This window comes from Narcine bancroftii, chromosome 14 (assembly GCF_036971445.1).
Source record: "Narcine bancroftii isolate sNarBan1 chromosome 14, sNarBan1.hap1, whole genome shotgun sequence".
Classification (NCBI taxonomy): domain Eukaryota; kingdom Metazoa; phylum Chordata; class Chondrichthyes; order Torpediniformes; family Narcinidae; genus Narcine; species Narcine bancroftii.
Window position 1 is genome coordinate 68,873,190 of NC_091482.1, and position 12,600 is coordinate 68,885,789.

Genomic DNA, 12,600 nt, shown 5'->3' on the forward strand with positions numbered 1-12,600 from the left:
TGGAAATGACCCATTTTCTCTGCTCCCATCTGATGTGACCCCCAGAATGGACAGCATCAATTCCAAAACCAACTTCTCTAAATTAGTGACAGTCCACATCTCCTGGCCTGACAGGCTCTTTGAGCTTACCTGGCCGGTACAAGATCTCATAATTATATGTGGACAGTTCAATTCTCTACCACATGATCTTGGCATTCTTAATTTGGCCCTGCTGTTTGTTATTAAACATAAAGGCAATGGCTCTCTGGTAAGAGAGGGTAATGGCTCTCTGGTAAGGCAGGGTAAATGGCCTGCCGGCCAAGGAGTCCCTCCAGTGGCGCATGCCTCCACTATAGCCAGTGCCTCCTTCTCCATGGTAGAATGTCTGCATTTGGGGCCCTGCAGAATGCACAAAAAAATGCCACTGGCCTGTCTGCCTGGCTCAGCGTGGCAGCTAGAGCGAAGTCGGAAGCATCACTCTCCAATTGGAACGGGATCAACTCGTCGATGTTCTCAAAAGCCTTATAGCCTCCGCTGATGGGGGAAAGGTCATGGTTTTCACCAGGGGTTGGGCCTTGTCGGCATAGTTGGGGACCCATTGTGCGTAATACAAAAAGAGACCCAGGCACTTTTTTAAAGCCTTGGGGTTCTGTGGTAGAGGTAATTTCAGGAGGGGATGCATGCGCTCAGGGTGGGGTAATCACACCCTGCTCCACTATGTACTCCAGGATCGTCAGCCGCTCCATGCTGAACTCGCATTTCTTCTGTAAATTAAATTGATCCATTGCAGTGGTCAGGATCCTCTGCAGGTTGTCATCGTGTTCTTTCTGGTCATGGCCGCATATGGTGACATTATCCAAGTATGGGTAAGTGGCTTTTAACCCATTGTTGTCCACCATGTGTTCCATTTCCCTTTGGAACAGTAACACCCTGTTTGTGAGGCCAAAAGGGACCCATAAAAATTGGTACAATCGAGTGTTAGCCTCAAATGCTGTGTATTGCCAGTCCTTTGGGCAGATAGAGATTTGATGGTACACTGAGTTGAGATCTATGGCCAAAAAGACCCTGTATTTTGTGATCTCATTCACCAGGTCATCAATTCAGGGCAGGGGTAGGCATCCAATAGGGTGAACTGGTTGATGGTTTGACTATAGTCAATCACCATCCGGTTCTTCTCTGCCCCCTTTATCACCAGCACCTGTACCCTCCATGGACTATTACTGGGCTCCATTATGCCCTACCTCAGTCTCCGTTCTAACTCAGACAATGAATCCTCTGTCCTCCGGGTTGTACCGTCTACTCTTAGTGGCCACTGGCCTACAGTCTGGGGTGAGGTTTTGGAACAGTGGGGGGGAAGGGACCCATAGGATTTCCAGGCCGCAGATTAGTAGCACTGCCCAGCCTCCAGGTGTGTGATTTGGCCTCTCCAAAAAGGGTGGCGTGACCTTCAAGAATTGGTTGTTCCTCACTGTGAAGGGGGATGGGGGCTGTCAAACTGCATCAGTACCCCTTTTAACTGGGACTGGAAATCCAATCCCAAAATGACAGGGGCACAGAGATGGGGCATCATCAACGGTCTAAAATTTTTGTATTTCGTCGTTTCCCCCCCGCCCAGTTAGGTTCACGGAGAACTTCCCATGGATTTCTGTTGATAGGGACTCAGAGGCTAGTGCTACCCAGCACTTTGCAGAGGACATGGCCAGGGAGTAGCATTTGGCGATGCCTGCTTGTATGATAATCTTGGTGTGACCATTTACCTCTGTGTCCATCACTGTCCGTTCCAGCTGGTGTGGTTGACTCTGGTCCATGATGATCGAGGCTAACATCGGTTTGCTGTCTGACCCACTGATGCCATGTTGTTGAGTCGGTGGCCACCTGGGAGATCGTGAATATGGCCACCCCCATGGATCACACGCAGTGGAGCCTGGAAGTGAAGCTGGCAGGGATGCCCTCCCTTGTCGAGACATGGGCTCGGAAGTTCGGTTCTCCACAACCAGAAGTGATGACAGGAGCTGCTTGCAGGGGTGCTTAGATTGGCATACCCTTGTGTAGTGCCCTTTCTGCTGGCAGTTTAAGCAGGTCACGCTATGTGCAGATACTTCACGCCAAAAATGTTTTCGCTGCGGGAAGACAAATCACAGCCCCAATAATTGCTATTTCAAAAAAGCCAAATGCCACAAATGCAATGAGAAGGGGCACATCAAAGCAAGATGCCCAATGATCAAACTAAAGAAAGGTTACCAGCCAGGCCCCAGTAAAATACAATTTGCAGAAGAGACAGGAGAAACCCCAGTGTTACGAACCCAGAAGACCCCAAAACCCAGCAGCAATAGATATTCACCAAACAAAAGTTGCTTTTAATTATCTTTAAACAAGAAAACACAATCACACTTTATCACTATTAACTTAACTAACCTAACTTAACCCCCTTCTAATTCTAAGCACCCCATGTATGTAATATGTATGTAAATTTAGAAAAGTTTTTTGGTTCACAGTCCAATCTCACTTCTCATTCCTCCAAGTTCACTGGTTGCAGGCAATTTTTAGACTGTGCACAGAATTTAATATTTATGAAGTTCACCAGGCTATAGTGCTTGAAAGGTAAAAGGTTACTGCTCAGGAAGGTTCTTGTCGGTTTTCAGAGATTGATTTGTTGTTCCAGGACATCCACAACTGATTCATTTTTAATCAGCCACTCCAGAGTCTTGCTGACAAAACTTGCCCCTTCAGGGTTCTCTAGAACCACAGAGTTCCTTTTTGTTTCCCTTATTCCAAGTGTAACGTTAGACAGCCAGTCCTCTCCTCCTGCATGAACCACAAGGGCCTTGACCAGGCCGTCTTCCAAATGGGGCTTTTCACCATGTTCTGTTCCAGTCCCAGCTGTTGTTGCTCGCTGTAACACTGTAGAAGAAATCTCTGTCTATCTCTTTCTGGGAGAAAAACTGTTTGACTCACTCTGCTTGCAAAACAACATGACCCTCTGAGAACAGCAAGCTGTACTCCAGAGAGAAGGTGGCTCTGACATGATCTTTCATCTGTTGCCTTTTGTAAGCAACAATTCATTAGTGAAAATTCTTGGGCACTCTCCAAAGCTCTTGCAAAAGCTGTGAAGCCAATGTGTCTAGCATTAGCAGAGCTCCAGTATTTCAAATAAGACCTGTTTTGAAGTATTGGTATGTGACCTACTCTAACAAACCTTTCCCATTTTATCTCCCAAAAACATATCTATATATTCTGTCATACCATACACTGAAAACACAGATACCAATGAATCAGAAGGGGAACCAAATGAAAGTAAACATGTTACACGAGTAATCCACATCCGTGGACTGGGTCATAAAGGGCTGAATTTTTACATCCATGTCCACATTAACACAAACCAATACAGATGGAACTAGATATGGGAGCAGTGGTTTCCACTGCCCAAAACAATGAAGGAGCACCTGCTACCACATGCAAAGATGCTCCAAATGGACAGCATCTTAAAAACTGTTACTGAGAAGGAAATACAAGTTTTTGGAAGATGGCAAAATATTCCATTCATATTCCAAGCAATTCTGGACAGGTTTCTGCAAGGACTCAAACCCTAACCCTAACCCAATCTTCTTAGATGACATCATCATTACCAGCAGGGATGACATCGAGCATCTAACTACCCTAGATATCATTCTGAACCAATTTCAACAGGGTAGCATCCGACTACGAAAAAACAAATGTGTGTTCATGGCACCATCAATAAGGAAGGGGTACAAATGGACAACAAAGGTACAGAAGCTCCCTACCTGACTAACAAAACAGAACTACAATCATTTCTGGGTCTAGTAAACCATTATTTGCTGACATATTCCGAACATGTCTATGTAATGAAATCCCCTGAATTAACTACTTAAGAAGAATCAGGAATGGTACTGGAACACAGTAACCAAACAAGCTGTTGATGAATTAAAAACAATTTTAACAAGCAGTAACCATGTCTTAATTCATTACAATCCAGATCGCCCATGGGATTGGGCACTGTACTGTCACAGAAAACTGAAAAGGGAGAACAACCCATGAAATACGTCTCTCGATCACTAACTGCTTGTGAGCGGAACTATGCTCAATTGGAAAGAGAAGGACTAGTCATCATCTTCGGGGTAAAAAGATTTCACGAATACCTGTACAGATGGAAGTTTACATCGGTGATGGACAAATGAGTCTAATATTGGGATCAAAAAAAAGGAATACCAATGGTGGCGGCAGCCCAAATTCAATGATTTTGGCAGCATATGATTTTGATTTAAAACACAAACCAGCATTATAGAATAACCATGCAGATGTCCTCTCCTTACCACTCCCAGACACAGAGCAGAATGAAACAATCATAAAATGGACATCAGAAGCAACAGAAATAAATCAAAGCCAATTGAATCAACTTCTGATAATGGCAAAAGGGATCAGTGAGGAAACCCAGAAAGATATAATACTGTCCAGAGTTTTCTATTTCACGAACAATGGCTGGCCAGAAGCTCAGGAAATGTCAGAGGAAATGAAACCCTATTACACCAGACGTGGTGAACTGTCCATTGAAGAAGGATACCTACTAAAATCGACTGCAGGTCAGACCATTGGGTTTTTGCATCATATGGATTACCCATTGAACTCGTTTCTGACAACGGCCCACAGCTGATACTGGCAGAATTTAAAGCTTTCACGCGCAACAATAATAATTGCCATATACAGTATGCTCCAAACCATCCCAGTACAAACGGAGAAGCAGAACGTTTCATACAAACTTTAAAGAAAGCCAAGAAAATTAGACGAAATTCAGACTTGTCATTTAAAATCGCAGATTTCCTGCTGAGTTACCAGAACACACCACACTCAACCACCAAAAGGACACCAGTAGAGCTGATGTTCGGGAGAAATCTAAGGACCAGACTGTCGGCAATACGTCCAAATAGCAGGCTCAGACTGTAACAGGCAGCTTCTGCAAAGAGAGACCCAAGATCAATTGAAGTGGGGGAGCAGAGTTGGTGCAAGACTACCGCATCCACAAAACTCCATGGGTGTGGGGAGTAGTCTTGAAAAAACTCAGCCCATACTTGTATCACATCCTAGTGGGGGACATGATATGGAAGGGAGACATGATATGGAAGAGTCATATTGAACAACTAAGGCCAGTGGACGATGCCATGACACACGACGCTGGAAAGGACAGTGTGTTCAGTGAGAGGTCAATCTGGCTACCAGTAGAACCATCTCCACCATAAGTGGACAAGCACGGAGAAGGGCTGAGACCACCGATCGAGGAGATACCATCAAGAAGGGCATTTGAATCCAGAGACCAGCCCACTGGATCTTTGCACCCCAACTCCAAAAAGACTGCCAAGATCATCTTCTCCACCTCCCAGTTATATCTTGACCGATGAACCAGAACAGATCATGCTTAGAGCTTCTTTACAACAATAAAGTTTCCCAACCAATACCATCACTCTCCATAGATCCAAATGAACCACACACCCACCTGAACATTTCAAAGACTATGTATGCTGGGTGGGGGATGGGGAAGAGTGTTTGATATGACACCATTACATGTATGTGATGATGTGGGGAACTGATTTATACTGAACACTTAGTCGTAATGCTTGTAGTATGTAATTAGTAAAACATTGAGTTCATCTGTACTGATATTGCGGCTGTCGTTTATTTATGATGGGCGGGGCCTCAAACATATCAGCTGGAACTCCAGGTAAACCCCAACATTGATTCGAATCAAAAATTATGGCTGGAACTCCAGGTAAATCCCAACATTGGTTCCAATGAAAAATCATGGCTGAAACTCCAGGTAAACCCTGATCTTGAGTACCACTGATCAATGCCACCATCTCACCTCCCTCCATCCCCCCCTCAACCGATCCCCACACCAACCCCCATCTAACTTCCTTCTTCCATCTTAACATTTTATGTACTTTGTGGCACATGAGCATTCTGTTCTAAGATGAATATTGCACTGGAGCCGACTTGGAAAGATGTTTGTTTTCTCCTCTGCATGCAATTTGGGAAGATTCAATATTTTTGAGAGTTATTCTAGACGTTTGCAGTCGCAGCCCTTCTGATTTTGTGAAGAATAATTTTTTGGCGTGGGAAACATACTTTAATGGAAGGACACCAACTTTCATCACAGTTTAAAGCAACAGATGGGGAGAGATGCACTGTTAACACAGAACATGGAACAGGAAATTACAGAAAAAGGCCCAATGGCTCACAAGGTCTGTGCCAGCTATGATTCCAATTTCAATTGCACATCTGCCTGAACATGATCTGCTTCCCTCCATTCGCTCTGCTCCTGTACCTGTCCAAATGTCTCTTCAATGTTCCTATTGTATTTGCTTCCCCCCCTTAAGAAAGTGAGTGGAGGACTGTTTAAGGATAAAGGAGCTGTTACGAGCCCAGAGGATCCAAAAAACCCAGCAGCAATAGATATTCACCAAGACAAATGGTTACTTAAACAAAAGTTGATTTTAATTATCTTTAAACATGAAAATAGAATCAAACTTTAACTTGTCACTATTGACTTACTTACCCCCTTCTAATTCTAAGTACACGTGTGTGTGTAATGGAAGATTCTAATCTGTTTTTTTAAAACTTGCAGCTTTGGGTTCTGCAAGGCTGAGAATCTAATTGTTTTTAGAATCAACAGACATAAGCAAAATTTCACCGAGGGGCCAGAGATGCTGTTATCTGAAGAAAGGACATCTGTGTACCAAGAACATTTAATCTTCCTGATTATTTTGGTCACAGACTGTCAGAGGCCTAGCCTTGATGCAAAATAAACCATTGTATTCAAAGTGATAAGCTGAAAATTAGGTTATTCGTTAGAAGCCTAGCATGCTAGCTTGCTTGCTTATCTTTCTTGCTGTGCTGGGAATAGGTGCTTGGGTAAGCAGTTTTTGGGTAATATAAGCCATGGTCCCGCTGCTGAAGTTTGAGACTCTCCGAGAGGTGGGAAAATCTCTCAGCAAGAAGAAGAACTTCTGGAGTCCAGCCAACGTCCCGGTCAGGAGAGGTGAAAGAGCTGCTACCGGCGCCCTGACAACCTACTACAAGTGTGCAGTCATTGCCTCGCTTCGGCAGTTGGGACCAGTCCAAGCATTGATAAGTATAGTTGGGAAGGGCTTGCATATTGTAGTGTGAAATCAGCTTTTGAATTTGTAATAAACATTTGTATAATCTGAACTGCTCTCGGTGTGTGTGTCTATTTTCTTTCGGTAGCTCAAACACTGAGGAATGAAAGGGGAACCAAAGAACTTTTCTGAACTTAGACACATATTACACACTGTCCTGTGTAAACTTATACCTCTTATTTTGTTCATTTTAGATGGTCACAAAGTTCACTGGTTGCAGATAATTCTTATACTGTGTACAGAATTTAAGATTTATAAAGTTCACCAGGTTTTGGTATTGAAAGGTAAATGGTTACTGCTCAGGAAGGTTCTTGTCAGTTTTCAGAGAGATTTGTTGTTCCAGGACATTCACAACTGATGTATTTCCATCAGCCACTTCAGTGTCTTGCTGATGAAACTTGCCTCTTCAGGGTTCTCCAGATGATCACCTCTTTCTTTCAGGACACCAGAGAGTTCTTTTTTGTTTCCCTTATTCCAAGTGAAACATTAGACAGCCAGTCCTCTTCTCTTGCATGAACAACAAGGGCTTTGACCAGGCCCTATTCCAAAATGAGCTTTCCATGTTTTCCAGGCTTGTCTTGTTCCAGTCACAGCTACTTCTGCTGGCTGAAACACTGTGGGTGATCTCTGTGTGTCTCTCTCAGAGAGAAAAGCCTGTTTGGCTCTCTCTGCTTGTAAAACCACATGACCCTCTTAGAACAGCAAGCTCCCTTCCAACAGAAGCAGCTCTGACAAAATCTTTCATTTGATGCCTTTTGTAAACAACAATCCTTTAGTGAAGTCTCTTGAGCACTCTTCAAAGCTCTTGCAAAAACTGTGTGCCCCTGATATGTCTAGAATTAGCGGAGCTCCAGTATTTCAAATAAGATCTGTTTTAAAGTGTTTGCATGTAACCTACTCTAACAAACCTTTCCTAATTTATCTTCCAAAAACTTATCTATATACTCTGTCACAGAGGCAACATGTGCCCGAAGGTGGAGGAGGTTGGGGAGGTCCTAAATGAATACTTCAGTATCCAGCAGAGAAAGGAACCTTGGTCAAGGTGAAGTCAGAATACAACAAGGTTATATGCTGGACAATGTTGATATTAGGAAAGAGGAAGCAGTGGATCTTCTTAAAAACCATTAAGACTGATAAGCCCTGTGGTCAGTTGAGATTTGCCCAAGGTTGCAATGGGAGGGGTGGAACGAAATAGCTGGGGCATTGGCAATTATCTTTGCATCCTCCTTCACCACAGGGGGAGCTGTTGGAGGATTAGAAAATGACAAAAGTGGTCCCCTTGTTTAAAAATTAATAGGGTGAATCCTGAGAATTATAGACTAGTGAAATTCACATCAGAGGCGGGCAAACTATTGGAGAATATTCTTAAGGCCAGGATTTATGAGCATTTGGAGAAGTCCAGTCTTCTCGAGTATAGTCAACATGGCTTTGTGAGGGGAAAGTCAAGTCGCACAAAGCTAAATTGAGTATTTTGAGGAGGTAACTAAAGAAATTGGCAGGGTAGGCTGATAAATATGGTGTATGTAGATTTTAGTAAGGCATTTGACAAGGTAACCCTTGAGAGAGTCGTTCAGAAAGTCATGAGGTATGGAATCCATAGAACGCTTTGTGGATTCAGAATTTGCTTGCCTGTAAAAAGCATAAAGTAGTAGTGGATGGAAAGTATTCTGACTGGAAGTCAGTGACTGGAGTTCTGCAAGGATCTGTTCTGGGACCTCTGCTCTTCGCAATTTTTATAAATCACCTAGATGAAAAAGTGGAAGGATGGGTCAGTAAGTTTGCAGATGATACAAAGGTTGGAGGAGTTGAGGAGAGTGTTGAAGATTGTCGTAGGTTACAAAAGGGTGTCAACAGGATGTATAGTTGTGTGGAAAAGTGGCAGATGTAGTTCAATCCAGAGGTGAGGTGATGCATTTTGGAAGGTCAAACCAGAAGACTGAGTACAGGGTTAATGGATGGATACTTAACAGTGCAGAGGTACAGGTGGACCTTTGGGTCCAAATCCGTACATCCCTCAAGGTTGTCCGTTAGGTCGATAGGATAGTTAAGAAGTCTATGGGATGCTGGGCTTCATTAGTTCAAAAGTGGAGTGGTTATGTTGCATCTCTACAAATCTCTGGTGAGATTAAGAATATTGTGTTCAGTCTGATCTCACTAGAGGAAGGATGTGGAAGATGTGGATATTGCCTGGATTGGAAAATAAGTCTTATGAGGCAAGGTGAGAAGAGTTGGGACTTTTCTCTTTGGAGCCAAGAAGGATGAGAGGTGACTTAATAAGTCTACAAGATTTTGAGAGGCTTAAATAAGGTAGACAGCCAGCACCTTTTTCCCAGGGCAGGAGTACCATACCCTAGAGGGCATCTGTACAAAGTCAAGGGAGGAAATTTTAGGGGGGGGGGGACCATCAGGGGTAGGTTTTTTTTTACAAAGAGAGCTGTGGATTCCTGGAATTCTTTGCCAGGGAGGTGGTGGGGGCTGAAACATTAGGGGCATTCAATTAACTCTTAGACAGGCACATAGATAAAAGAAAAATAGAAAGATATGTGGTAGGAAGGGTTTCAGTTTTTTATGGCTGAAATATATAGGTCAGCACAACATTGAAGTCTCAAGTGCCTGGATTGTGCTGTAGTGTTCCATGTTCTATATCTCCCTTCTGGATCCTACCACTTTCAGTGCAATTAAGAGTTTGCAGAAACTTTCCTCCTCACCTTAAAACCTGCTGCCTCTGGTATTTGACATTCCCACCTAGGGTTAAAAGACTATCTGTTCTACTGATGTTTCTTATCATCTTGTACATTTCTACCAAAGTTTCTCCTTGGGAATATAAAATTAATAAATTACATTCAAATATTTTGATTCTCAAAGGGATTATGGAACAGGCAAATAGAATCAATAGGGTCGTTATCATTATATCCATCCTCTTCATTTGAATATTTACCAATGCATGGAAGAATGTCCAGAGAATCCATGCTGATTCATAACAGAACCATCCCATCATTTCAATATCCCCTCTCCTTATTTACCCTGCAACTTATTCTCTCCCCAATTCCCAACAACTCCTTGTAGATTGTTTTGCCACTTGCCTGGACATAAGGGGTCAGTTACAATGGACAATGAACTTAACTGCACATCTCTAAAACATGGGTGGAAATCAGGCCACCCAATTTCATTATGGGGTGTTCTGGGTACAGTTTGAACATTGTCTGTTTGGCCTCAGGGATTTTCCAGGCTTCTCAATTTCTTCCCACATCACATAGCTATGATGCAGAATAAACTGTCTGTGATGTAAAATCCCCATCGAGTACATAACTGGAGAAGTGTGGGTGTTCGTGGGGAAACAGGGAAAGAGAAGAAGCAGTTCATCGTGGAACTGCCAGCATTTACCTGTTAGTTTTCAGTTAATTTTATACATTTAACTCCAATTAATAAATGCTATGTATAGTGTACAAACCTCAATACTATTTTTTATGTGGTTTATTTTTACAATTCACCCAATTTGTTGCAGTCCTCCCTAGTAATTGTACTGTGTTTCTATTCCTAGTGAAAACGCAATGCTGGAGAAACTCCACATGTGAAACAATGTACATTATAGAGCAAAGATAAAGATCCGTAACCAACGATTCAGGCTTGAACACTTCATCAAGGTGATGGAGTTTGTGGAACGTGCTCAGTGAAGAACTCCTATTATTGGTGGTTTGGAATTTGCTGATCAATTATACAATGGATTGTATGAGAATTTGATGCACATTTTTGCATTGTGCTGGGATCTAAAACTCCCTGTTACACCTGTATACATCTTACTCACTAACACAACTGATTAAGGAAGTCCAATTCAAGCTACTTATCTGGCAGAACAACATTTTCAGCATGAATTCAATAAATCCATCTGACAGATATGATATTGATAACTAAATCCAATACTTTTTGATAATTTAAGTGAAAATATCTTTTCAATTTTCTCGAACAGCATCTGACACAACTCCATCAATTTTGCTGGGAAAACAAGGTTGAATGAATGCAAATTATTTAAACTTAGGAAGCATAGAAACAATTTTAAATTTTTTTAAAATTTAAATTTAGACATACTTGCATGGTAACTATTATTCCTTCCTAAGTGTTCTGCTTTTTCTTCTTTAATGATGGATTCCAATATCTTCCCCACCACCGACATCAGGCTGACCGGTCTATAATTTCCCTTCTTAAAAAGTGGTACAACATTGGCCACTCTCCAGTCTGCAGGCACTTCCCCGGAATCTAAAGAACTTTGGAAAATGTCAACTAGTGCTTCCGCAATTTCCAGAGCAACCTCTCTAAGCTCCCTGGGATGCAGCTCATCAGGCCCAGGGGACTTATCAGGCCTTGGTTCTAATAATTTGCTCACAACCACCTGCTTCTGGATCTGAATATTCATTAAATTCTGTTTCCTTCGGTAATTTCAGTAAGTCCCTAGACATTCCTCTTCGGGATGAATCTATTCTGAATCCTGTGAAAAATGTCTAGAAATACCTGCCATTTTTGCCCAGTTGTCCTCCCAGCTAGAATGTCCTTCCATTTTATTTTGGCTAGCTCCTCCCTCATTGCAGTATAGTCACCCTTAATGTTTCTGACTTCCTTCTTTTCCTTTCCATTTGCAGATTAAAAGTAACCATATTATGGTCACTATTACCTCATGGTACCCCTACCTCAAGGTCCCTTATTAACTCCACGTCGTTGCACAGTATCAAGTCCAGAATCGACTTCCGTCACAAGCTGCTCCAAGAATGTATCTCGGAGACATTCAATAAACTCATTCTCTAGCTTTCCCACACCTACTTGATTTTCCCAGTGCACTTCCAAGTTAAAGTCACCCATAGCTACTGTATCACTACCACTCTGACGTGCCATTTTTAATTCTTCATTTATACTGATTCCCACATCACAGCCACTGTTTAGAGGTCTGTATATAACCCCCATTATGGTTCTTTAGCCTTTGCAATTTCTCAACTCTATCCAAACAGACTCTACTCCACCTGATTCAATTACTTTCCTTTCCATTGCCTGAATCTTTTCTTAAATTATGGTAATTCCAAAATCAGATAGAGATCCCTTAAAGGCTGTTTCAATATAGATTGATATCTTTATTGAATACGAATTGTAAAATTGTTGCAAATGTTTTGGCTAATAGGATAAATTATTATTACAAAATTAATCAATGCTAATTGTGAAATATGGATGAAAATGAATAAATTTGCACCATTCTGTGAAAAGTAATGGAATGCAAAGTATGTAGATAAAAGCTTGAGAGTAGACAACAGTACTGGCTAGTGGGCCCCTTCTCAAGAGCACCAAGGATGCAAGGATCTGGTTCAGTGACCCAAGGTAGTTTATAGCTAGCACTGCGCTTGCTTAATAGAGACATGAATATTAACTTGGACGCCCCTAAGGAGGGAATGAACTAATTAACATAACATGCGAT

At 42.2% G+C, this 12,600-nt stretch overlaps 1 protein-coding gene across 1 annotated transcript in view; it reads right to left on the bottom strand.

Annotated features, from left to right (window-relative positions):
* Positions 1–1,742: 1,742 nt before the first annotated feature.
* Positions 1,743–12,600, bottom strand: part of kif7 (kinesin family member 7) — a 145,101-nt gene continuing 134,243 nt past the window's right edge. The window contains exon 24 of the mRNA XM_069911885.1: positions 1,743–2,099. Coding sequence (XP_069767986.1) covers positions 2,080–2,099 — 20 coding nt within the window. The 3' untranslated portion in view covers positions 1,743–2,079. The remainder of the gene's footprint in view (positions 2,100–12,600) is intronic.